The 27,491-nt window shown below is 39.7% G+C and overlaps 3 protein-coding genes across 6 annotated transcripts in view; 2 read left to right on the top strand and 1 right to left on the bottom strand.

Annotated features, from left to right (window-relative positions):
* Nucleotides 1–717, top strand: part of arhgef9a (Cdc42 guanine nucleotide exchange factor (GEF) 9a) — a 55,878-nt gene extending 55,161 nt beyond the window's left edge. Inside the window, exon 16 of the mRNA XM_086307624.1 lies at nucleotides 63–717. Coding sequence (XP_086163750.1) covers nucleotides 63–183 — 121 coding nt within the window. The 3' untranslated portion in view covers nucleotides 184–717. The remainder of the gene's footprint in view (nucleotides 1–62) is intronic.
* Nucleotides 517–12,757, bottom strand: zc4h2 (zinc finger, C4H2 domain containing). Of its 2 annotated transcripts, XR_015131181.1 has the most exons (6): nucleotides 12,600–12,757; nucleotides 11,780–11,951; nucleotides 11,396–11,568; nucleotides 2,311–2,473; nucleotides 1,032–1,238; nucleotides 517–743 (listed from the first exon to the last, which is right to left on the bottom strand). XR_015131181.1 is itself a non-coding variant. In XM_086307648.1 (5 exons), exons 1-5 carry the CDS (start codon nucleotides 12,653–12,655, stop codon nucleotides 1,125–1,127), a joined length of 678 nt encoding a protein of 225 aa, XP_086163774.1. In that variant the 5' UTR covers nucleotides 12,656–12,757; the 3' UTR covers nucleotides 517–1,124. The 2 variants fall into 2 exon arrangements, 1 of the variants encoding a protein (XP_086163774.1); XM_086307648.1 differs by having other exon boundaries at nucleotides 517–1,238.
* A 1,885-nt stretch (nucleotides 12,758–14,642) lies between these two features.
* Nucleotides 14,643–26,837, top strand: LOC147337656 (moesin a-like). 3 transcript variants are annotated; one of them, XM_086307690.1, is made up of 15 exons: nucleotides 14,643–14,820; nucleotides 15,984–16,031; nucleotides 16,240–16,323; nucleotides 16,403–16,498; nucleotides 16,603–16,725; nucleotides 17,156–17,307; nucleotides 17,411–17,494; nucleotides 17,599–17,745; nucleotides 18,180–18,276; nucleotides 18,834–18,997; nucleotides 19,154–19,284; nucleotides 19,482–19,642; nucleotides 19,903–19,995; nucleotides 20,736–20,969; nucleotides 25,965–26,837. In XM_086307690.1, the coding sequence occupies exons 1-15, from the start codon at nucleotides 14,812–14,814 to the stop codon at nucleotides 26,127–26,129; spliced, it is 1,788 nt and encodes a 595-aa protein (XP_086163816.1). In that variant the 5' UTR covers nucleotides 14,643–14,811; the 3' UTR covers nucleotides 26,130–26,837. The 3 variants fall into 3 exon arrangements, with proteins under 3 accessions (XP_086163816.1, XP_086163831.1, XP_086163826.1); XM_086307705.1 differs by having other exon boundaries at nucleotides 20,811–20,969; XM_086307700.1 differs by lacking the exon at nucleotides 15,984–16,031.
* Nucleotides 26,838–27,491: the final 654 nt, after the last annotated feature.

The following is a 27,491-nucleotide window of genomic DNA, read 5'->3' on the forward strand; positions in this document are numbered from 1 at the left end:
ACATGCATGTCAGAGTAACTGATCACATCTGTTATCTGATTCTGGGTTTTTTTCTCTTATAGGATTGGACACTTTAGGGGGAGTTGGCACAGAATCTCTCAAAGCCCTCCAATGCCCCTCTCTGGATCTGAGAGGAACTACTTGGCAAAGATATGCAGGTCACAGCAACCTGGGTTTCCTTAGCAACCGCTAAGGAACGTGGAGTTGCCCTGGCAACACATGAAATGAGGGGTTACCCTGACAAAAAAGCTACAGGAACTCATTTAGGAGACCTCGCTGTCCTTTTTCAGACAGATAGCTGCAGACATGACAGCTGCGGTATTAATGGAGCGAGGGACAGTGGCGTAAGTGCAGTCGAACATATTCTTGCCTCTTTATTTTCAAACACAGGCTAAACCCACCAACTTGCACTGCTCGGCAGCAGCTGTTTACATTCACACCCCTAAATAACACAAATGTCCAGCCTTTGTTTTGAGTGTAATAGTGGTGGTGGGGGGGGGAATGCACACTAACAGGGTTAGTACAAAACAGCAGTTTATTTTCTTATCATTGTATTAAACACACAAAACTATTCAAAGCAAATGAGTCTGGCCTTTTTTCCCCTCCAGTTTTGGTGGTTACTGAAACACTGTAAACATTAAAACAACACTGTGTTGCATTTCACTTTTAAACCTATTCGATTTTATCTTGGCACAAAAAAACAAAACAAAAACACAACAGACAGCCGTGGCAGCAGGCATGCACTGCAAAAGAAACGAGAAAATACAGTAAAATATCCAAGGCAATAACCAATAGCAACACGGGCAACATTATTCAGACAAGTTCAAATTTTCTGCATTATTACAATTACAATTGTCAGGTGCTAATAAACTACCATGGAAGTCGTACATTACATATAAACACATCCAAAGCACTGGAAAAACTACAAAATAACATTACTAGATGCTCAACCAAATCTTGACAGGTTAGGAGCAAGTTACTAAGACAGTTTGTTAAACTGGGGGGACTGTGTGGAAACTGGAAACACAGACCTGTCAGACCAGTCGTGGACTGTACACGGCTGATTCAAGGTCAGTGTCTTGGACCAGTTGTCTTTATACTCCTCTGAAGCTAAAGGTGGGAGTCTACTCATCTGGCTTCCTCTTGGGCTTCTTTGGGTTGCGGGAGCGGCTTTTAGCCTTACATAATGGACAGATGGGAGCGTTACGATGAATCTGCTGGTGGCAGGACAGGCAAGCCTGGAGAAAGGTGGAGGTGGTTAGTGCGAGAACTTAATTTGAGGACTTTCTTGTGTTGTACAGATAAGAAGCACCACAGGTTTCATGCAGCTACGTAATCCATCGGATAGTGTCTGTTGACTGAAGCACCACTAAAGAAAGACACGAGTGAAACTCATCAACTTGTACAGAAATAGCCACAAGCAATGAAAAGTGGGCAGGTCACAAATTAAATTTATCTTTTGTCCTTATTTTGTCCCCAAAGCTGATTTTAGAAGCAGGAAACAGGGTCATAGACGGTCAAGGATCACTGACGCATGTGAGGAGTGAAGTCTGGCTTGTCTAGTCTGATCCAAGAGACGAGGTCCCGTGGCTCAAACTGCTGAAAAAGTTAACGCTGGTTCTGACAGAAAGGTGTCAGAATACACAGAGCATCACAGTTTGTTGTTTACAGGGCTGCAGACCAATCAGGCTGCCCATGCTGACCCATGTCCACCACCGAAAGACCCAAGATTGGCATTAGAACTGGACCACGGAGTAATGGAAGACAGTGGCCTGGTCTGATGAATCAGGTGTATGTCCGTTACTTACCCAAGGACTACATGACACTAGGATGCCCTATGGGAAGAAGGCAAGCCAGCAGAAGCAGCGCAATGCTTTGGATATTGTTCTGCCAGGTTGACCCGTACCACCTACCACTGTTGCAGACCATTAACGTGTTCTGCCACAAAGCAGAAATAGTTCAGGAATGGTTTGAGAAGCACAACAACGAGTTTGAGGTGTTGACTTGGCCTCCAAAGTCGAGCATCTGTGGAACGTGCTGGACAAACAAGTCTGATACATGGAGATCCCACCTCTCAACTACAGGAGTGAAAGTATCTGTTGCTATGATACCACAGCACACCTTCAGGGGTCTAGTGGAGGGTCTGCGGATCGGGTCTGAGGGTCGGAGCCGTTTTGGCAGTAAAAGGGGGACCGACCCAATATTAGACGGGTGGTGAGAACGTTATGCCTGATTGGTGTATAAATAGCTGAAGTTTATGTCAGTTAAATTCACAGTGCTTTGGCATCATTATCTGTGTGTAGGTAATACCTTCATAGGTGGAGGTTGCTGTCTGAAGGTGGCTGTCTGACGGGCATCTTGCTTCCTGGACACCTGAAGCTGCTGTGCTGCGGCTGCGGCGGCAGCAAGGGATTCTGGAATGGCAGGCTCATGCGTCTCCTTCTGCCACTCTGCCTTCTGCTTCTCAAAGTAACTGTTCAAAAGGAAAAGCGAAACCTGGCTAGCAGTGAGTCCTATTTAATGCTTATGAATCATATTCCAGTTGAGATTACCCCATCTACACCGTGCACCACGAGACGAGGGGCGGCAAAAACTGAACAAAAGGAAGACTTAAATTGAACATTATAGTGGAACTCACATGTTCTCTTTTTATGCACAACTTTGAGCAAAAGCACAGTCATGTGAGACTGTCTGCATGCATACAAACGTGTGTGTGTGTGTGGGCAGGGGAGGGCTGGAAAAAGAAATGTGGCCTTGGACTTTATGCTTGACTGGCTCGTTTTCAAAAAAAAAAAAAAGTGATATCCTATTTCATTACGCTCTGATTTTTCTCAAAATAAGTCTGCGATAGAGCAGAACTTTGAGCATTCACAAACCAAACTCGATGATCCACCAATGCTCCGAACAATAAAGATCATTTGCAAGCACCACATTAACACACACATCGATTCATGCGCTAAAAGTTTATGTGCCATTTTTGTTTTCATTCAAGTTAATACCTCAGTGTGAGGTTTTCTTGCTCTTATGGAGGTGTAGCGTGCTCATTTGTGTGCTGAGACATCACTCTTATACGGTCTCTTTAAAAAAAAATACCCAGCAGCACCCCACAGGCCTGTGAGGTGTGATTTAATTTTCTCAGAAACCGCTCCAACACAACTTGTGATACAACTACAGTGGCTACTATTACTACTAAGTACGGTTACTCAACGAAACTCGAGCAAATGGTGCTTCAAACGTCTCCTCCGACATCTCATGAATCTTTTTCTCACTGTGGTGACTTGTGTGTATGAAAAGCACTTAAGAACAACAGCGGTATAAGCCAGAACTTGCATTTACCAAGTACTAAAGTTGGTATTCAAGTATCTCATACATTCAGGATGAACATGAAGGAGCATGCCACTAAGAAAAAAGGAAGATTACCACCTGGCCAAAAATGAATTAATCAGCTAAGCTTCCTCATAGCACGCAGCCAAATTAAGAATCCAAACTGCCAACAATGTCAGCCTGCCGAATTTCCCCAACAGCAAATATATTGACACCCCTTTCTTTCTTTTTTTCCCCCAATGTGCTTTCAAGTTAGAAAGTTTTTCCTTGCATAGGGAGGAATGTCACATACTGCGAGAGAAATACCAGGGCCCGTATCCCTAAAGATTCTGAGAATCCTCTCAGAGAGCTCCTAACTTAACCTAAAAATTCCTTGCCAGGAGTTTTAGCTTAGAAGTGATTCCAGAACATTTTCAGTGAACTCTGAGCAAGGAATGGATGGAAAATCCTATCTTAGTGAGGAGGTGTGGTTGACCCCGTTGCTAGGTATGAGTCATCATTTCAAAAGCCGTGATTGGTTGATCCTACAAGTTTGATGGAAATGAGCTTTTGGTGATAATGAGCAAAGGATGTACCCTCAAATCAATAAACATAATTATACACTCTAATCTTATGCTGACTGTAATTGTAAATAATATTTCACATTCAAGAAAATATCTGGAAAATGAATAGAAAGCTGTAGGGGTTATAGCCATTAGAATCTAAAATATGTGAAAACTTAAACTCATTACACCCTGTTAAAATAATGATTTGTGTCTTATTTGCTCATATTAATATCCTAGCTGACATATTTTGTACTTTCACTCCCATATGGACCCTGTTGAAAACAAGATGGCCTATCTCAAGGGGCTGTCCTTAATGAAGTAGAAATCACAACGTTACAAGTCCAGTGTGGTCTTAACGAGGGTAACACGGCTCAGCTTTTAGCAATGTCTGTGATTGCAGACCCAAGTCATCACTGCTGCATTGTTGCATTTTCCCGGTTGCCAAATACCTCAGGGTTGTGATTACTTTCGTCTCCGGTGTAATAGTGTTGTGGCGTCGAGTTGGTGAAGTAATTGCATCTCTAAGGAGAGCCACCACAAACATGATTCCTGCACGATCCAATCTGTAGCGTCTCAATAATTCTCTGTCATCCAGTGTTTGCAGGACATCTCTCCTGCCTCTTCTGTTGGCCATTTTGTGCAGCTGCTTAGGGGAACTCCTAAGCCACTAAAAGTCCTCTTCCCTGCTCTTAGCAGATCTCGCCTTAGGAGCCCTTTTAAGCGCTAGGAATCTTGAGGAATAGCTTTTATATTAACTGGGATTGTCGTGTCACTTTTAGGGGAAATTCTAAGAAAACGTCATGACTCTGAGAATTTTCTTAGAATTTGGCCGCTAGGAGCCACTTTTTGCACAAAGATTCTTTAGGGATACGGGCCCAGATCATCATCAGTCTGGTAGAATCATTAGTGAAAATACACAAGTGTGATATCTCCACTGAAGACTGCTTTTCTACAGCTGTGCTAGCACAGACCTGAAAAAAACAACATGCATTTGCAGTATTAATTTAATCACTTTAAAATATTTGCACCTATACAGCAAAATGTAGAGGATACAATAAACAAAGCCAAAGCTGTGGAATACTTCACTTCCTAGCCCAAAAATGGGATCCGCTGCACTATTAGGACCATTAACTATGATTTCCTCCACATCGTAAAATGTACAATCACCTACTGTTGATGGATGTCAGCCTGCAGTTTGTGCTGCTGGGAGTCTACTTATCAGCCCCCCCACCCCGCGAAGATGTACCTCTGGTGTTGTGGATAACAGGAACTTTTTGAAGCAAGAAATTTCTGTCAGCAGCTGAAACTGGAATCTAGACAAGTGGAATTATTTTATATTAGACTTAAATGTCTGAACAGGCTAACAAATCTGTTGATCACAAGAATACCTATCTGATGTTTAAACACCTAAGTGTTCAAAGGTTCCTGCTAAGACAAGAAAATTTGCCAGAGACTCTAAAAGTGTGTGAAAAAAAAAGTAAATACTGGTCTTTAGAGTTTTAATGCCAGTTTCTAATAACCCCTATTTTAGGTGCCAGCTTCTAATAGCACATATTTCCCCAGTTACTCTTTATATAGTCATGCTGATTCTGTTGAGGTGATTTAACTTGCCAGTCTTTACAAATAACTGCAGTTGTTTCTCTGTTGCCATCCAAATACAGTCTAGGGATGTCACCAGACGTAATACTTACAACAACTTTAAAAAATGGAAAGACTGAAAATGTCCTGGAACTTGTTTTTTTGCTTTTTCCTTCCCCAATTCCATATGTGCTGTAGGTAGCACAGGCCTAAGTGTTTGAATCTATCTGTACAAGCTAAAGAAGAAGGAGGCAGACACGCTCAGGCATAGGAATACACGTGGAAGATGTGTTGCAATGGCTCCACCCAGACTTACTGATAAGAAAGGCAGAGTGGGGTACAAAGATATTTTGCAGAACTGTTAACTGAGTTCCCAAAACGTAATATGTAAAAAATGTTACTGTTACTTCTTTACTGTAATTCGAGAACCAAGAGAGGAATACTTCCAATTTAGCGAAGCACCTAAAAGCCTGTAACTAAGTTTGATTTGCATGAACATCCAAAGCAGGACTACACCTCATATTACCATTTTGTTTGAGACAGCTGGCACAATTGCTGTGGTATCCACTATTTTCATAGACTACAATGTTGGCAATGGCTTATGTTAAATGTGTGGCACTTGTAGGTTGCTTTGCTTTCACTCTTCTTTCCAGTTCATCCCAAACCAGCTCGATGGGGTTTAAGGTGAGAGATTGTGCTGGCCACTCCATGTTTTCAAGCTTACTACCTTATCCTTGTTTCCTAAGGTGGTCCTGGCATAGCTTGCACTTATGTTTTGGATTATTTTCCTGCTGTACAATGAACTCCTCACCAACTAGGCGCATTCCAGAGGCAACTGCATGGCGCCGCAGAATGCTGTGGTAGCCGTCTTCAGTGTGTGCCTCTCACTCTCTCACAAAGCAAAACAGCCATAGAACATTATGCTTCCTCCTCCATGTTTGAAAGCTGATGTCACACAGTGTGGAACCATCCTTTTGCTTAAATCCTCAGTGATGAACTGAATATTTAAAATTTTTTATTTATCAGTCCATAACACCTTCTTCCAGTCTTCAGTAGTCTATTGGTGATGTTTCATGGCTCAGACAAGCCTCTTTTTCTCATTCTGATGTCTTAGGTTTCTGATGGCTTTCATGCTGCAAATCGACTTGTAAAACCTGCAACATGAAGCTTCTCTTCACAGATGAAACTGAGATGTGCCTACAACTGCTATTAGGCTGTGTTTGAAGCTGTGTTCCTGTGAGCCGCCTAGCAAACCAGCTGTTGACTCTCAAAAACCTGTCTTCTGATTCTGTTGTGGTTTCCTGTCATCGTTTCCCCCAGTTTCTCAGTGCTTTTTGATGGTGAAGGAAACCGTACTCGCTGACACCTTGACTTTCTTCGCAATTTCTCTGTAGGAAAAACTTACACTTTCAAATGTTATGATGGTCTGTCTCTCTTGCATTGGTAATTGCCTTTTTCTCACCATTTTTATAACACACTACTTTCTGCAGTACAATACTGTTCAAATAATGCTCAAGCAGGTACGACACCACAGTGTTTGTACTTTTATGGAGACATATGGAGTTGTAAGTAATCAAGAAAATTTGGGACACCTGTAGGAATCACTAGCACTAACTTTGAAAGCTCAATCAACCTCCATTGCTGCAGAACAGCTATAAATTGTTAACCCATCTCTTGTTCCTTGAAATAAAAACCTTTTTGGATAGCTGAAATATACATCGTTTTCAGTTTTGGATAACCTTACTACTAAAAAAAAAAAAAAAAAAAAAAAACTTCAGTTAGTTCATCACTTACCTCTGTACCATTTATTTTTTTAAATATGGTGTTCTAAGACTTTTGACTGGCAGTGTATATACAGTGGGGCAAAAAAGTATTTAGTCAGCCACCGATTGTGCAAGTTCCCCCACCTAAAATGATGACAGAGGTCAGTAATTTGCACCAGAGGTACACTTCAACTGTGAGAGACAGAATGTGAAAAAAAATCCATGAATCCACATGGTAGGATTTGTAAAGAATTTATTCATAAATTAGGGTGGAAAATAAGTATTTGGTCAATAACAAAAATACAACTCAATACTTTGTAACATAACCTTTGTTGGCAATAACAGAGGTCAAACGTTTACTATAGGTCTTTACCAGGTTTGCACACACAGTAGCTGGTATTTTGGCCCATTCCTCCATGCAGATCTTCTCGAGAGCAGTGATGTTTTGGGGCTGTCGCCGAGCAACACGGACTTTCAACTCCCGCCACAGATTTTCTATGGGGTTGAGGTCTGGATTTTTTCACACCAAGCTGCTTGCCTATTGTAGATTCACTCTTCCCAGTCTGGTGCAGGTCTACAATACTTTTCCTGGTGTCCTTCGAAAGCTCTTTGGTCTTGGCCATGGCGGAGTTTGGAGTCTGACTGTTTGAGGCTGTGGACAGGTGTCTTTTATACAGATGATGAGTTCAAACAGGTGCCATTCATACAGGTAACGAGTGGGGGACAGAAAAGCTTCTTACAGAAGACGTTACAGGTCTGTGAGAGCCAGAGATTTTCCTTGTTTGAGGTGACCAAATACTTATTTTCCACCCTGATTTACGAATAAATTCTTTACAAATCCTACCATGTGGATTCATGGATTTTTTTTTTCACATTCTGTCTCTCACAGTTGAAGTGTACCTCTGGTGCAAATTACTGACCTCTGTCATCATTTTAAGCGGGGGAACTTGCACAATCGGTGGCTGACTAAATACTTTTATGCCCCACTGTAAACTAAACTTAGTATAAACCAAATACTCCAAATATTAAAAACACTAAGGGATCCAACACACCAGAGATGGCCACGAGACCACACAATGAAGCAGTATTCCAGGAAATCATCTGCCTCGCCACTGGAGCATGCCAAATTTCTGCTCTTAAAAGAATTTTCTCCTTCTTTTTCGCATCTGTGTTTTAGCACTGTCAAGTCTTCCTTTAAGGACCTGCTCCACCATATTGATGAGAGGGAAAGGCAGCTGTCATTCTCTGTAGATATTTATCCAATCCAATGGTCTTTCATCTCAGCAGTTTTCTCCAATGACTTAACTATTGTGTGATGGTACTAAATAAGCCAAGGCACAGAAGTCACAGGAGAGCCATTACTCTGCCAATTATAGCCACATAAGTCACTGACTGTACTAAGTTCACCATGGTTGGGGCAAACTAAATTTTCATTTTCGTGATCAGGCAGATTCTCTCATGAACATTACATCACAACTGTTGAAATACTATCCTGTTTGCTCAAAAGATAACGTCTTGGACTTTGATAACTTTGTAATCACTTGAATAGACTTTGAGCCTGATGCTTAGATAATGCTGTTTGCGATCCAAAGCCAGAAGTAAATCTTCCTTTCTGTAACTACTGCAATCTCTGTTTTAATTACAGCAAAAGTAGAGCAATAGAGCAACAAGAACAATAAACGTTTTTAAAGGCTAACTATTTTATGTCTCATCCTGGTGTCATTTTCTTTTTAAGTACTGACAGCGAAATTTTTCTAATCTTAGAAATTTAGGAGTGTGTTTTTAGATCTCTTTATTGACATTCCCTACCCTTATCAAAATACAGTGAGATGCACTAGACTGATCCCTCTGTGTGAATTAATTCATCCCAATATACAAGTCCTCTAGCCCCGTCAGCAATACCTCAACAGAATCCCGCTCATTTAAAATTGTGTAGAAACCAAATTGCTGTCTGTCCTTTGGTTGTGTGTGAATATTTTTATGTGCCACATTTGCCAAAAAAATTAAAAATTAAAAAATAACAACATGCCTTTGCACAAACCACTTTCCATTAGTGACTGGATAATGCAATAATAAATTTCAAGTATGAATTCCGCTGTTGCTTCATCCCTCTGACACAGTGTCTCTGAAACAGATCCTGTCATCGGGTCATTAATTACAAGTTGGGGCCTGTTGAGAAATAAAACCTGCTGCTTGGTTGTGTTTCATGATTAATGTCGAACACCTGTGTATCATTATTACCTGAAGCAACAGACTCTTAGATTTGAACTGGAGTGTTTTTATTTCTTTTTTACCAAATGGAAATTTGCATCCATTTGAAATTCAATGATTACACGAGGTGTTCCACAAGGTTCCACTTTTGGACCTTTTTTTTGCAAATGCAATAATAAAGTTAACTACTAATTATGATTCTGGTTACCTTTGGGCATTGCAAGTGACAACATTTAAATGTGTAAATACTTCTATTTCATTATAGTAAAATGACTACAGGGTTTCTATTAGACCTGATGGCTGTGATGAGGGAGTTAAGGTTTAGTGATTGTGGTTGGTCAGATCTATGTGTCCTTCTGAATGCTGGAAAAGCAGCCAAAGAGAGACACCAAGGAATTTGCTAATTCAATCTCTGAAGAGGATGAGCTTTCCTAGCATACTCATCTGTAGTCTTAATCCATCAGCCGCAATCCAGTGTCAAGTATCCAAAGGTAAACAGGTAGCACTTCCACAAAACATAATGTCAGTCTGTTAACATCACCGAAATACATCAGCTAAAGTGAGATTGTCACCTTTTCCTGAAGTTTTATTCAAATGCTGCCTGTTCAGATTTGGATACTTGAGACTGGAAACATCTGGTCATTTATTTCCCACATGTAGCATAAAAAAAATGGTGTATGCATATAGAGTACTGTGCAAAACTCTTGTTTTGTGCCTTGTTCGTTTATATTTTGTTGGGAAATGGGAAATAAGTGTAGCGATTTAATGAAACATGCAAGTATACAAAACGTTTTTTTACCACTTTAACTAGCTTTAAGGTCAATATATTGTATGGAAATCTTTACTTTTCAACAGAGCCTGAAATCACTTCCTTGAAATTTGAAAAAGTAATACTTCTCCAGGCTTCTTGAAGGACATTCCAAAGCTCTTCTTTGGTTGTTGGCTGCCTTTCTGTGCCTTGTTTTGTGGATCAACACAGGGCGTACAAGGCACCAGTTCAAAGGGCCAAATGCAATTCCCACTAATCAGTTTCCTCAATTTTTTTAAAGGACACAAATATGCTAAGTTATTGGCTAATATCTAGGAATCAGCTTGTCGGTACAAAAATGCTATTTTATGCCTGTCAAACTGTGGTAACGATGGTATTTTTGTAGATTCAACTAAAAGAATCGGTTGCTAGTAATCATTTAAAATTATTGTTTTGCTAATTTATCTATTATGTGTAGATACAGCACTGGTTTGTCTGGTTGGGTTAGGTGTCTATGCTTGAATGATTCAGTGTTCAGTGGCTTAACTAAAAAATAAACAACAGTCCTTTGAAAATGGGCAGGTAAGGCTGGGCTGTATGACCACAAATCAAAAGTCACAAGTCACATCCATGACAGCTTTGATTGATTTTCAATCAGTTGTCCAGCCCTATGTACAAGGACTAGAATTCAGCCAGTATCCAAAGAATAAGTTTGAAAAACATTCTGAAAACCTGGAGAACTATTGCTCAATACCACTTTACAAAAAGTACAAGAAAGTCTGGGTCTTTGAAAGGAAACTAAAGAAACAAGAGGTCACTCAAGTCTACTGTTCCAGCAGGAAATCATATTTAATGTTGTTTACGTGATGCAGCTTCCCTCTAAGTGGAGATAAGTTGGTGGATATTAGCTGCACAACTAAAACAATATGAAGTCATAACATTCTCACTAAATTTGTATTCGGTTTTTCAAACTGCTGTATTTTTTCTACCCATGACACACTGTAGATCACATTGTCTTTTAACAGCACTGCATTCTTTGTTATCATTTCCATCCTGTTGCATCTAGACAGCAATATCTCAAGAGGGCAATAGACAAACTCAACAGCTGAACTACTGAACAAGTAGTAGTATGCACAACTACTTAATGTTGACAAGAAAATTGGATGCACTGTGTGTGTGTGTGTGTGTGTGTGTGTGTGTGTGTGCGCGTGTGTGTTTTTACTGACTCCAAGGAGAGCTTCTCCTCTTCTTCATTCAAGTTAGGGAGTCTGTGTAGACCTAAAGTCATCCTCAGGGCATCAACATGCTCCTTCAGTGGTTTGTACTCATCATGCAGGCGCCGAGTTGTTTCAAGCAGTTTATTGAGGTCATTCTCTGATTGCTTGATCGTGCTCTCCATCTAAAAGCACAAGCAAAGCAGGGGCTGATTTTTGAGAAATGCACATGTAATATACTCAGCCTAAGCTATCTGTAGTAACATATAACCACTGGAATCTTTCATCCTGCTACATTACACCAGCAGACACTGCAGTGACTAGAAGTTGTTGTGAAATCACATGAAAGTTCACCAGTGATTTAGTGGCACTTACTAGAGAACAGCACCCACTCACCACATTGATATCTGCATGGATGAGGCGCAGCTCCTCCACATGGGCCATTTTTTCTTGAAGCAGGAGATCCATTTCTTGTTTGTACTCTTTCAAATGTTTCTCCTCAGACTCCAGAGCCTCAAACTCAATCTTCAGACGAGACTTAATCTTCTGCATTTGGATAGTCTTATTCCTGCAGGCAGTGGGACAAGGAAAAAGACATGAGCTGCCAGGTTGTCTCAGTCACTCCTATGCACACGGCGCAAAAGATTTTAAACATAAAAGCAAACACAAACACATTTCCATCTGCTTTGCGGTATTGAATTTGTGCATATTTCTAAGCTCTAATTGCAGTAATGTTATGACCTATTTAAGTGAGCCTGCACTGTAATTAATTCATACATAATTACTTTATCAAAGCGTTATAGCAAGGGAAACATTACTTTGCACTACACTACATTACACCGACAGCCTGCTAAGCCAAGGAGCTACCTGGCAGACAGTAACAATTAGCAACGCACATCTGGCATCTTGTTGTCACACATCTGGAATGTGGATGCACATGGCTCAAATATGCGGTTAAATTACAACTTGCTTATATGTGTCATATTCAGCCCGCCTGCCACTTCGGTCAAAAACAAGTTAACACAGAGCTACACTCGCTCAAACCTGTTTAAAGAAAGGACACAGAGCAGATCGGCTAATATTAGCTAGCTCAGTAACAAAAGCGAAGCCAAAGGGGCTTTTACCTTGGTCGGCTAATGTTAGCTAACATAGCGTATACTTAGTACGTGCCAAACATTCAGGCAACCTTTAACTGTATCCGACATCTGAGTTTTACCGTATCTCCAGGATGTTCTCCAGTTTGCACATTATTTCTTGTTCGTCTGCCATCATTCACCAGTCACTAGTCGTTCAGCTGGCCAGCTCAGTTACCCGCGAGGCCAGGGTGGTCCCCTTGTTGATAAAAACACAATAGCCAACGCGAGCGCGCACACGAGCACGCGTCCGTACTGTAAAAGCGTGGCTACGTAATGACAAGTGGAACCGCGAGCCCCCTGCTCCAAGCAACCCCAAGCAACCTGCGAGACACTCAAGTACAAACTGTCCACTCCCTCTCTCTAAAGTAACTATATAAAAGCTATTTAACAATATATATGTATATATATATATATATATATATATATATATATATATATATATATATATATATATATATATATATATACTTGTGACTGTGTTAAGTGCTTTGTGCAACAGATCACGTTTCCTTAAGTTGTAACCTTTCACTGAGGTTCAGATGGATTTGATGTACTCATCAGAGTCTTATTCAGCTAAATCATCATGCTGTCATTGTTCACCACCTGTTATAAATATGGCTGTGCCTCAAGTTTCCAGCTTACGAAGTAGCACTGGCAGTGGGAAACATGGCATCAGATCTAAGCCAAAATGTCAAAGTCTAAAGTGCTATTTCCAAGCATTAATTTGCAGTACTGAATCCATAGCATGCACAGTTTTTACAAATAAGACCAGCTTAATAGTTTAAATTAAGAGAGTATTCTGAAAACTAGTTCATGAAATTAAGAATTTCTCTATTGTACTTCCCAAGCTCTCCCGCGGGGTTGATGCTTGTTATGCTCCATGAAAGTGTGATGGGGTTGAGGTCAGGTGACTGTGGAAGAAAAGCGCACAAAAGACAGCACTCTCTGGTCTTCTTTCAAGTAGTTCTTGCACAGCTCGGAAGTGTGTTTGGGCTTATTACGGCACTGCAGTATGAATCCTTTTCTACAAAGGTGCAAGCCAGAAGTTGGAGCATGTCCCTAAATAACTGAGTGCTACTCTTTGGTCAGACTGTCGCTGATTTTGTCAAACTCTACATTGCTCATGGTTTCCCTTTGAAATTTTCTGCTGTAAACTGGCAGGACAACCAAATTTACCTTAGCCAAGGAGGTTGTGTGATTAGTTTGAGCTGCCTGTTCTAATTTGAGAGAAGGTTTTATCAAAAAGTTATGGAAATACGGAGGGAAATGGGAGACATTATCATGATGTCTTCAAGAAATAACACAAACTAATCCAGATCAAGATATCCTTTTGGATCTGGGAGACTAAACTCATGTTATGGAGGAAATTTTCAGTCTTGGAGGAGGTATGCAGTCCCAGACTTCTCTTGTTATACCACAAGAACAACGGCTGGAAACTCATTTTCTTTAACAAGGCTCTGATGAGTACACTCTGATGAATCCCCCCGAGTGTAATCTGAACACTGCTTCAGCAAAAGGGATGCAAATCAGTAACTTCTGACAATGTGCACAAGGCGGTTAGAGGGATCAGTTCCATAGAATTACTTAAAAACACACTGCTGGTGTTTAAATACTGCAGAAACATAATTTTTTCACTTCACAAGTTTAGATGTTTCTAACTCTTCAAACTTTCTGTACTTGGTTGTGTGTGTTTGTAAAGCTGAGAAAAATGTACTTTTGAAAATGTATGATCTTAGAGTCTATGGAGTGCATAAACAAGGAATATTTAGTATAACTTTTTTTTGGGGGGGGGGGGGGGCTTATTGCAGTTTACTTCCAGGTGAAGTAAAAAACAAACACTCATCCCTTTTTAAACTGTATGCCATAACAACATATGCGTTGAACATTTCTGAGAGGATTAATAGATTAGAGGAATGCACTGCCGCATTCACTGATACTGAGAAATAATGGCCTGTGGTTAGTTACTGGTGATTTGTATCCGTCTACAGACAGGTTTGGCAGACGCACATCATGCCTCATTGAGATACTGCGAGTGATACAAGGTCAAAACCTCAATGATTCATGAAGAAAAGCGTAGACAGTGGGTGAAGGCTGCCACTTTAAAACCTGTGGGCCAGGGCTGCCACTGGATTAACTAAATGAAAAGTACTTGGGAATAATACAATGGCCCATTCTCATTCAGTATAATCCTTGCAGGTATTGCAAGCAGTTTCATATGACTCGGCAGCAAAAAGGCAACTACAAGCACCTCTCTGAAGAAGTGTTTTGACTATAGGTTAAAACAGAATACAAATGTCAACTGTAAGTAATCTGACTTTTATTATCTTTCTATATTTTTATTATACTGCGCTACATAAGTGGTTTAAGTATGGCAATTGGACCTCGTCTGTAAAAGCTACAAGATTCTTAGAGGTATTTTTAGTGCTTCTCTTATCAAGCTGTGATATTAAAAAGGTGTTTCTGATTATTTGCATTTGTGTTCCTGCATGTATCGAAGCTTATTGTTTCAGTTTTTTCTCTATACAAACAAAACAGTTGCAAAGTTGAGCTTTCTGTTCTTTCTTTCATGTGTAGCCTATTCACTGAAACAGTGTGTTCGGTGAGACTATCAGCTGTGCGACATTGTTATTGTTTCTGTCATAATTAAATCAGGTTCTAATGGAAGCTTAATAAAGCTTTAAAAAGCCTTACGGGGAACAGCGCAAACAATTTTCCCCCCACGTTGGTGTTTTTTTATTTTTCGCTATTTTACAAGTCAATCTATACCAGGGATGTCAAACTTACATTTTAGATTGTAGGCCACATACACCCCACTTTGATTGGCCTGGAAGAGTGAAACTCCCCTTTCTGTGGGTCTAAAGAAATTTAACTACACATTTAATCTCTGAGTTATCTTTGTTTGCTACATGATAAAGAAACGCTGCTGTAGTAAGTGAGGGAAATTTGTCAGCTCTTTGTGCTTAAATTGTGAGAAATACATGTGCAAAATTACAGAAAAGCATCTAGCAGCTCATTGGCCGGACTGTGCTGTAATTATAAAGCAGAAAATTTTTGTTAAGTCACAGAAAATGTTGTTTTTACTGTCGACAAATTTGGAAAAAACAGACATTTCAATAGTAGATAGTGAAAAAACTGTTGTTTAACTACTTTAGTGTAACATGAGGGATGTCTTTATCAGGAGGAAAAACATAAAACGTCTGAAAATACAGTTAAGTTTTAAAATGTATGCACTCCTTCACATTTTCCAAAGTCAGCTAGTGGACCAGAGTGGAATCTTTATTGGCCCCCAAACGACATGTTTGACACCCCTGGTCTATATCAACAACTGCAAAAAATATGTGCTATATATATGGTGTCGCTACTTTGACCCATCATTATAAATACTACTAATGCATCATGGAAAAAACCCAACATGTTGCAAGTTAAGTCTAAAATACACTGTGGGCTTCATTTTTTGATTGTAGTCCCCACCAACCTCTTGCGATTGGATGCTCCTGGTTGAACAGAAGAATGTAAGGAACACTCTCTTTTTGTTTTGCTGTAAAAGAACCAAGAAATTTAGCATTTTTTTAACGAACAATGTTAGTACAGATTTTGTAGTGCTCTTTTTTTCCACCCAGTTGCTCTCCATGCTCCTTGATGCTTCTCCAGTGACGCAGATGAATGCACAGCAGGGAGCATTTCCCCCTGTATCTCAGTGAGAGTGTTTTTCTCTGGCAGATAAATGTCCGAGTTACAACCATGGATGCAGAGCTGGAGTTTGCCATCCTGCCCAGCACAACTGGCAAACAGCTTTTTGACCAGGTATGCCGTGCAAGTACAGTCAAAGACATCATCTGACTTGCAAAAGCATGACTTTGATTGTGTTCCTTCATGTATTTAGATAGTGAAGACAATCGGGCTGAGGGAGACGTGGTTCTTTGGGCTTCAATATAAGGACAGCAAAGGCTTCTCCACCTGGCTCAAGCTGAACAAGAGGGTGAGGTGAACGAGATGTAAATTGTTTCCACTGTGTCATATTGTGAGGCTAATTATTAGCTACTTATTCATCCCTCTGCTTGTAAAAAAACACAAATAAATCAGGTGACTGCTCAAGATGTGAAGCGGGACAACCCTTTGTTGATCAAGTTCAGGGCCAAGTTTTACCCCGAGGATGTCGCCGAAGAGCTGATCCAAGAGGCAACTCAGCGGCTCTTTTTTCTGCAGGTTGGAGATGAGCACATTTACAAAAACCCAAGCTTTTGAAAGGAAGGTTATGTAAATTTGCACCAAAAATTGCAATGATGAGCATTCCTAGTCATTCTAATTCATGTGGAACCATTTGTTTTTTCCATTAAGACGACTCACACCTGTCAGTTTATTGCAAATGGCAAATTTACTGAAACATAAGAAACATTTGCATTTAGATAAAAAAAAAAAACAACAACAATAGGAATAATACAAATTTCAGTAAAAAGAAACAGCAGGTTTTGCATTGTTTCCATAAGAGAGTGCTTGCCTTGGAAAATGTGCATTCGGGTGCACTAGTTAAAGACAAGAATACACAGGGTTTCTCTCTGTGTATTTATACATCAATACTGCAATCCTTGTCCTACTATAAAATGGGTTATTCATGAGTTTTTGTTCTCTATTTTAGGTAAAGGAGAGCATCTTAAATGATGATATATACTGTCCACCTGAGACTGCGGTGCTCTTGGCCTCATATGCTGTTCAGGTCAAGCTCGGAGACTACAGGGACGATTATCATGTACCGGGATATCTCGCAAAAGAGAAGCTGTTGCCACAGAGGTAGTACATCCTGTGAATATTAGCATTAGCCAGAGTTCACCTTAATTTCGAGTTTCTGCGACCTTAACTCTAACTGGCGTACCTACTCTACTGACTGAACCAGGGTTTTGGAGCAGCACAAGCTGAACAAGAGTCAGTGGGAGGAAAGAATCCAGGTGTGGCATAAAGAGCATAAAGGGATACTCAGGTACTACAGTTTTACTGCAAAAAAACCAAAACAAAACAAAAGGTTTGAATACACTTTTTTTGCATTCTGGTGTTTTGTTCATAATGATACTTTCTTCCACACAGAGAAGATGCAATGTTAGAGTACCTGAAGATAGCACAGGATCTGGAGATGTATGGGGTCAACTATTTCAACATCAAGAACAAGAAAGGCTCAGAGCTGTGGTTAGGGGTGGACGCACTGGGGCTAAACATCTATGACAAAAAGGACAAGTGAGTCATAATTCATGAATGCCTCTGAGACATTTACATACATCACAGTCTGTAAATCTTTCTGTTCACTGGTGGATCACAACCACTGGCATTCATGGTGGCCAGATGACTTTGCTTTTCTTTATCCTAGAGACACCATTTTTTCATTTGAATGAAATGAGCTACTTTTTGTCGATTTTTCTATCCATATAATCAAGTGCTTGAAAAAGGCTCTACCATGTAGTTTGGTTCTTGTTTGATTATCAAATTCTATCATGCTAATATGTTAAAGTGATTGTGAAGATATTTGCATGCTGATGTTAGTGCTAAAGTCACAGAGCTCCTATCAGTAGGCAATCAGTTTCCGTCTGTTTTGTATTTTCAACATGCTAACATCTGTTACATTCCCTGTACACCACAGTATAATGAAAAACCACACACCATTTTTTTTGCAGGCTGACTCCAAAGATTGGCTTTCCCTGGAGTGAGATCAGAAATATTTCCTTCAACGACAAGAAATTTGTCATCAAGCCCATCGACAGGAAAGCTCCGGTATGCGAAACGGTATCGTTAACGGTGGCAACATCGCCTTCCATGAAGCTAAACTAAAATCTGGCAACAACCTCTCTGTTCAGCTTGATGGTGTGCTTATCGTAACTCACTTCATAGATGCTCATGGACGGTATTAAATAGTCTTTCCTTGTGTACCAGGGAGGGTACATAATATGTTAGTATTCAAACATAGGCTTTTTTCACGATATTTCGCTGTGACTGTAAACAGGAGGTGTGAGCGAATCCCATATTTTTATTACTGCCAAAATAAAAAACTTTGCAAACGCATAAATTACAGCAAGTAGTGTAATGAGCTTCTGCTTGATCTCATTTACAAACATGAGTTTAGACCCTCAGTCCAATTTGCCTTCTGACTGCATGCAGAGACTTGGAAAGTGCCCAAGAGTTTAGAAAAACTAATGCTTTCCTCAAAAACAAAACTATCCTTTTTGAATATTTAAACCCATCCTTGATGGTAAAATGGATTTGATGTGCTAGGGGCCTATCACAAACCAACCCTTGGACATTCAACGATTGCTGCGTTGTGTTTGGTATAGGACTTTGTCTTCTATGTACCTCGTCTTCGCATCAACAAACGCATCCTGGCATTGTGCATGGGGAATCATGATCTGTACATGCGCAGACGCAAGCCCGACACCATTGAGGTGCAGCAGATGAAGGCCCAAGCTCGTGAGGAGAAAAACAAGCGACAAATGGAGAGGTAAGAAAGTGGTGGTGGTGTTTGGGGGGCAGGGAGTGAATAATGAAAGTTTATTTTTACAGTTTACAGTGTGTTCTCTCTGCTTTAAGAAAGGACTGTCAGGAGATGATGTTTTTTTTTCTTTGGATGTGTATTTATGCACAATTCTCCTGTCAGGGCTCTGCTCGAGAGTGAGAAAAAAAAGCGAGAAAATGCTGAGAAGGAAACAGAGAAGATTGCTCGGGAGACCATGGAGCTGATGGAGAGATTGAGACAGATTGAGGAACAGACAAAGCGAGCTCAAGATGGTCTGACGACTTTCTAAATGCAAATATTTCTTAACTTTGGTTTTATTTTTCTGTTAAAAAAACAAAACACTGAAGCATGGCTGTGCAAATTTAAACACTTTATATTTCGTGATTGTAAAGTTTAAACGGGCATGTTTGGGTGTGCTGGGACGGATGTGTGTTGGATGTGTCTGTGTGAACGTGCACGTTTGTTTCAGAGCTGGAGGAGCAAACTCGTAGGGCGCTTGAGTTAGAGAAGGAAAGAAAAATTGCTCTGGAGGAGGCTGAGCGCCTGGACAAAGACCGCAGAGCTGCAGTAGAGGCTAAAGCAGCCCTGCTGCACCACTCTGAGACCCAGATCAAAAATCAGGAAAACCTGGTACAACTGCACACAGCAGCCTTTTATTCATTTTCAGTCAAATTCACAGAATCCCATATTGACGAACCTACATACAGATTCAATCCGTGAAGCTAGGAAAGAGATTATTTTATAAAATCTGATTTTTAATTTCAATTTCAGTTAAATGCAAAGTGCATGCAAGCATACGTTCTCTCCTACACGTTGCACTAAAAGAGCACAATGACCTAATACCAGGAGGGCTTCTAACTCTCTGTCCATTCCTAACCATTGTTGTATAGGCCACTGAGCTGGCAGACCTTACTTCTAAGATCTCTCAGCTGGAAGATGCAAAGAAGAAAAAGGATGAAGAGGCGAAAAGATGGCAGAAAAGGGTGAGGGTAAATTAAAGAATCATGAGAGAAATCAAGAAGGGCTTCAAGCTTATACACATATCTGTCAACAGACCTGAGTACAAAAGACAAATACAGTGTTACCCACATCACTGCACTATCATATACAGTATATCTATCTATTTCTCTATCTAGCTATAAATGCTATACTGCAAATACTATAATGTAATTGCATGAAAGACAAAAACATGAAACAGATAATCCAAACCATAAACTGTACATCATCATAGTTCTTTATTTATTCTGCTAAGGTCTGGCTTCTTTGATCACCTAAGAGCTTCTATGAAAAACCTTTTAAACTAGCTGTGAGTCCACATAGTCTACTATCACATAGCACCCATGCCTTAATACTAAAAATATGTTGATATCAGTGTTGCCAACTTAGCGACTTTGTCGCTATATTTAGCGAGTTTTCAGACCCCTTAGCGACTTTTTTCTAAAAAAAAAAAAAATTCGTTTGATGAGGGAATCTGAAGCATTAACAATTATCAGTCATTACCCCCTTATATATCATTAATAAAAATAATCATAAATGTCAAGCAAAATAATAAATAGATGTCATGGTCAGCTATTTCAGTGATTGTACATCCATAAGACCTTTTTTAAGAATGGGACTCCCATGTTAGTTATATTATAATAGTGAATAATTACTTCAATTACTCAGTTACTTTTAATGTAACATTCCAACCCAGCACTTCAGTACAAGTCATGTCTGTCAACAGGCAGTGATGGTAGAAGCTGGTTTGGAGCAAACAAAAGAAGAGCTGAAGACTAAACTCATGGGTGTCCACATCCAGGATTCGGTCCATTCTAACATCCTCGACCACGATGAGACGGATGAGAGCAGCGCAGAAGCGAGCGCTGAGCTGACTTCTCCGGGGATGGTCCGAGATCGCAGCGAGGAGGAAAGAGTCACAGAGGCCCAGAAGAACCAGAGACTACAGAAAAACCTAAAGGTGAGGTCAGCTGAACACAGTCAAATGTCTGTCTAGTAACACATCACCTAGTCTGGCCAGAGGTCCTATTCAGCTAGAAGTTAGCAGTCATGGATTGTTTAAGAGAGCGGACAAATTATTCACAAAATACCCTCGATTTTTGTTGTTGTTGTTGTTTTTAATTGAAAAGCTTTAGGTTCTCTGAATAATATTCTGTAAATTAGAAATCACTCAAGCTGAATACTGAGACTAATGTGACAATGAGTAAATGGCCAGTTCCTGCAAAATGAGTCTGGATTAAAATGAGCCCATTCTACCAATGTGGGAACAATTCACACAAACACACACATGCAATCAATTCTAATTCCTTTTGCATTAATTAGTAAATCCAAATGTTACAGTTTTTCTTGTTGACACGACAGGATTTGAAGTCTTTCAAAGCCCTTTGTCCTCTGCACAACCTAAAGCATTTCTCATTCTTTGTTACCGTTTGCAAATTTTAGCACATTTAAGTAAAAGACTCAGCGTAATTGTTTACAGGGTGAAAAACTGTCGGTTGTATAAACCTTTGTGATTGAAATAGATTATGTACTTTTTCTCAGTTTAATGTCTTTACTCTCAAATATGCTGGTATTATGTAATGGTGTATGTACACAGTGTTAGACATCACATTCAGAGCAGTCCTACTGAACAGTCAAAATCTGCCCCAAAGTAAACATATTTACAGAGCATATGCACAACAGAGAGCACGGTCGCAGTGTGGGACCATGCACGGACTGCTCAGATGAAGATTTTAGGAGGGAAACAGATTGCCCAAAGAAAAGGAAGAGGAGTAAAAGGGTGTGACAGTGAAGAAAGGGGAAGACAACAGTGAAGACGCAGAGACATGCAGGTGGCCATCCTCCTGTTAGACTGCATGTGAGCAGTTATTACAGTTTAATAGTTTTTAATTAGTTTTTATAATTTCGTTTTGACATTCTATTTTGGTTCAGTTTTGTTTCAGTTCGTTTCCACAAGGGGTTTCAGGTTAGTTTTTACAGGTTGAAAATGTTTAGTTTTAGGCTTGATGGATGCTCAATCATCCAGGTAAGTAAATCCCAAAAGGTTGATTCTGAATAGAATAGAATAGAATAGAATAGAATAGAATAGAATAGAATGTCTTTATTGTCATTGTCACAGGTACAATGAAAGTGGTCTCCGATCGGTGCATCATCCATAAAATTAAAATTAAATAAAAACAATAAAGATAAAAAATTAAAAAAAACTTAAAGTGCTAATAAGAATAATATAGCAGTTTGAACAAACAATTCCCGTACATTCAAACACACATACCTCACTCAGTGCATAAACCATATAAGCTGCATAATGACCATTATTTTGTAGCAACATTAAGAGCTGTTATTGCAGTTGTGTAAAAGCTGTGTTAGAGTCTGTCTGTCCTTACATTGATTGCTCTGTACTGTCTGCCAGAGGGCAACAGTTCAAACAGGAAGTGGCCATAGTGAGTAGTGAGTAGTATCTCTTGTAATGTTCTGGGCTTTTTTTAAGACAGACAGCTGTGTAGGTCTTCCAGTGTGGGGAGAGGGCAGCCAGTGATCCTTTGGGCGCTGTTAATGACCCTCTGGAGTCCTTTTCTCTGAGCCACTGTGCAGCCAGTGTACCAGGTGCATATGCAGTAGGTTAGTATGCTTTCGATGGAGGCTCTGTACAAGGACACCAGCAGTCTCTGTTTGATGTAATTCCTTCTGAGAATTCTCAGGAAGTGCAGTCTGTACTGGGCCTTTTTCAGCAACTCATAGGTGTTCACACTCCTGAAAGGGTTCTCCTCTATATTAACTCCCCAAGAAGCAAAAGTCTGCCACCCTCTCCACACAGTTAACGATTAGTGGTGTTCATCTGGATGTAGTGTTTTCAATGGGAGAAACGTTTCGTCACTCATGCAAGTGACTTCTTCAGTCAGCTGATTGCAGGTTTCCCCAATCTTATAAACAGTACATTTGCACAATGAGTGACCAGCCCACTGAATGAGCAACAGGCTGTGAAGTCAGTTCCTTGATTATTAATATGCAAATTGTCATGACCATTGATCAACAGCCACTGATCAAAGCCCACTAATCAAAACCCATGAGATCCATTCACAGAGAGTTGGGGAATGGCTCCAGTCACAGCATTGTACAATGGTGAAATATGTACCCTTAGGCCCCCTCCTCGATTCTGAGATGGTCTTTCTCTTTTCACATAAATGGCCTCCTTGAGTCCGCGCTAAAACCAGCGTTCCTCCCTGTCCAAGATGTGTACGCTCAGAGTGTCCACTGGCCTGTAGGTGTAAATAGACTGCAGAGTCCTGGCCCGACGAGGTAGCTCTTCTGTGTTGTGCCATCCGCTTCGCCAGAGGTTGTTTGGTTTCCCCGATGTATAAATCCTGGCAATCCTCCTGGCACTTAACAGCGTACACTATGTTACTCTGTTTGTGTCAGGTGACCCGATCCTTGGGCTGGAACAGTTTTTGGTGGAGCAGGTTTTGGGGTTTAAAATCCACGGAAACGCTGTTTTCAGAAAAAATGCGTCTCAGCCGTTTCGATACTCCTGACACGTACAGGAACATTAAGGGTGTTCACTTTTGGCAGCTTATGAGCAATGATCAGTCAGCTTTGATCTGATGTTGTTTATCAATGGACATGACAGTTTGCATATTAATAATCAAGGAACTGACCTCATTGTTCATTCATTCGGTGCTAGTTTCAGTCATTGTGCAAATGTACTGTTTATAAGGCTGGAGACACCTGCAGTCAGCTGAGACTGAAGAAGTCACTTGGACGAGTGATGAAACATTTCTCCCTCTGAAAACGTTACGTTCAGATGAACAAAACCAACCTTTCAGGATGTTTAGTTTTAGTTTAGTTTGAATTAGTTTCAGTGTTACTTTTAGCTTTTGTAGTTATTTTATAAAAGCATGAGGCAGAGACAAGATATAGCAATAAAATCATACATTTTTGAATACATACATTTATTTTATTTTAGTTAATTTTACAAGTTTTACAAAATAACTTCTGTTAGTTTTTATTTTCATTCTAACTTCCATCAAATATTTTTCACATCTAGTTTTAGTTTCTACTTAACCAACTATAACCTTGCAATGGACAGCTTTAGAGGTCAGGTCACTGGGACTCTGTGACCGAAACAAGCGGCTGTAGTGTAGCACAGAGTGTGCCGATTATTATTTATTTGCTTTTTAGTCTTAATAGTTTAAATGTTTTTGTTCTGTCCACTTTTTTTTTTTGCACATTTTATTTTGTTTTTTTATGTTTTTTCTTTACTGCATCGCAATATGTTGAGTGGCCATTGCATTGTGTGCCTCCAAAATAAACACTTTGTTCCTCTCATTATATGCAAAGGGCTCCTTTGCTTTACAAAACACAATGTAAAATCATATGCATCTCAAACCATCAGTATTTCCTTTGATACACAGCGCTCAATGTCAGTGTAGGACAAGACTGGAAGGATAGGAGTACACTGTCATTATCGTAGAATATCAGCAATTGTTTTACCACTTTGGTGTCATGTTAAAGTTACTTGCCCTGTTGCTCTATTTGTTGACACAACTTTGGATTCTGAAGCATGAAAATAAGCTTTTAAGCAAGTTATGGCTTTTGTAGTTTAACTAATTTGTGTATCAGTTATAATATTTTCAAACATGTTTCAAGAAATGTGTGAAAGCGATTGAGAAAAACTGCAAACTTGTAAGTGCCACTTGGTGAATATAATAAAATATAATAAATACAGATTTATTTATATTGACCCAAATCACAATTTTATATTGTGAGGTCAAGACCCTGCAATAATACAGAAAATAGAGAAAACACCATCAATCGTACAACTCCTGGCGACAGTGGGAAGGAAAAACTCCCTTTAAAGAGGAAGAAACCTCCAGCAGAACCAGGCTCTGGGAGGGGCGGGGCCATCTGCAGCTGCAAGTTGTTGGTTAGGGGTAGGGGACAACACAAAGACAAGATGTGGAAGAGAGCCAGAGATTAATAATAACTAATGAGTAAACGCAGAGTGGTGTGAAAGCACACAGAGAGTTAAAAAAGGTGAGTGAAGAAAAAACACTCATTGCATCATGGGAACTCCCCAGAGCCTACACCCATCCAGCTCCAACTATTAACTTTGCGAGAAAAAAAACGAATTCTAATCTGTTATTAAATTTGTATTGGTGTTACATACTTTGTAGTAAGTGGCTGAGTTACATTTTTAGAGATTATTTATTTGACATTTAACAGTGGGACCACACCTCAAACCGACCCTTTCCAGCAGCGAATGCATAACTGTCCGCTGCAGCCATTTTTTTCTCGTTTCCATGTTCCACTTGCCCTCCCAAATTCTCTCTTAGTCATGCTTTTCGATAGATATCAAGCCAATCCTCAGTGAGCCTCATCCTCTAGTGTAGATTGTTGTTCTTCACCTAGCCGTCATGTTCATTTTAAATAACCATTGCAATCTGGTTTGGAGTTGTGAACTCTTACCTATTCCGCCAACCAGCTGATTGTTCTTTCCTACAGTCTGAAAATCGCATCTTTAGTTCCTGCTGTCCTGTTGTGCTGTCACAAACATTTAAACTAGTTTGTTAAATTTTCTGTACATTTTGTTGACACATTTGTATGGAGGTTTTGACTCTGCTGTAAAGACGTGCCACATAATTACTGCCACAAATTGTGTTTCACCAGAGCTAAGTGCACTTTACATAATTAAACATTGGTGGGTCGGTACATTATCATTCTTTTGTTTTTATTCAAGTTGCAAATCCCATCTGTGCCCCTATCTCACAGACGTGACGAGAATTGATGCTGCATAGACAACGCAACACAAAAATAGACTTTATAACTGGGCACAATAGAGTGTTTTTTAGATGGGATTGAGGGGGAGTCTAGGGGAGTGGGGTAAGGCTTGTGAACAGTCTTGTACTTTGAGGTAAGAGGATTTTATTCACTTTGTGTTTGTGTTCTTTTTTTTCCCCAGTTCCTGAGCACCGAACTGGCTCGAGCTGTAGACGAGAGCAAAAAGACCCCCAATGACCTGATCCACGCTGAGAATGTGAGGGCGGGCCGTGACAAATACAAGACCCTGCGTCAGATTCGTCAGGGCAACACTAAACAACGCATCGATGAGTTTGAGTCCATGTGAGCGGGAGTGCTGTCGGCTGGCTCAGCCTGCAGGAGAGACTAAGTTCGGATGAGCTGGACACACACACACAGATTTTAGAAGTGTAGGGGAAACATTATCACATTAATCGTAAATTTAGCTTAAGAATGACAGTGTGAACCCGAAAACAAATTATATTATAGACAATGTTGACGATTTCTTTAGTAAGCAAGTCAGTGAGAATGTAGCAGCTGTTCTTCTAGATGCATTTTTAATTTTGCACACACCCACATTCCCACTTCTCATTTATAAACAGGTTTGCTGTTGCCCTTATCAGTCTGATTACATCTTACTGCACTTCCAATATGTCCTATTGAAAACCTTATTAATGTTGATTAATTGAAGCAGTGACATTTAAGGCAAATGTTTTTATTCTAGCAAAATGTGAAATCATCTTTTCTTTATCTTGGAAATAGAAGTAAAAAATAAAATAGAGAGACACAACTGATGTGGGTTGGGTGCATTATTTTCCACATGAGCAATATTGGGTGTCTAATGAGTAAATCTGCTGCTGGTTATCAGTTTTAAATGCATGTTTGTGTAATATAATGTGATATAGGCGAAGTTAACTTGCCACTGTGGAGCAGGGATGTGGCTGAAGGGGGCTTAAATTCAACTGGCCCTGTCAATGAAAACAAGGGAAGAAATGAACCTTTTTGGTATAAATGCACCTTTGTAAGCATATTTATAAATAAAAAAACAACAACTTTATTTGATGATTTTGATTTTTATGATATGAGAAATGAAAACAAATTGCTGTAAAAATAAAAATCTTACAACATAATTTTTCAGTATTTCAAAAAATACAGTAATATTCTGTAAACAGCAATGCATTCTGGGAGCTTGGATAAAGTCTATAGGCTACTGTAAAATTCCATATTTACAGATGCATTGTGGGATTTAGAATAGTCGTGAGAATTTCCAGCAATGCGTGGAGGGATTTCTAGTGGTGGTAAGTGACTTAGTTAATTCATTTCTTAATTTTAATATTTCACTCTTTGTGTTTAGCAGCTTTAAATTCGACATTTTTGAAAGTAATGTTATATCACCGCTCATTTTCTGCTAACAAGGTTAAGGTTAGCTTGATTGTTGCTGATGTAATAATAAGTGAATACAGAGGAGCTGTTGGCACTGATACATAAGGTCAGCTTTCAGCATTAATCATAATTTTGCAAATCACGAATTTAGTTTATGGTTAAATTAATAAAAGTTGATGTGCTCAGCAAGTAATACCAAACCTTTTCATTATATTTATTTTAACAGCATCTTTAGGATTTTACATAATTGTCCTGTAAAACAAATACAGCATCATCCTGTAAAAAAAACGTTTACAAAAACTACAGG

The sequence above is a fragment of the Aulonocara sp. 'chitande type north' Nkhata Bay genome, linkage group LG2 (assembly GCF_057382095.1).
Source record: "Aulonocara sp. 'chitande type north' Nkhata Bay isolate Kocher_YH1m ecotype deep benthic linkage group LG2, A_spYH_male_GT1.1, whole genome shotgun sequence".
Classification (NCBI taxonomy): domain Eukaryota; kingdom Metazoa; phylum Chordata; class Actinopteri; order Cichliformes; family Cichlidae; genus Aulonocara; species Aulonocara sp. 'chitande type north' Nkhata Bay.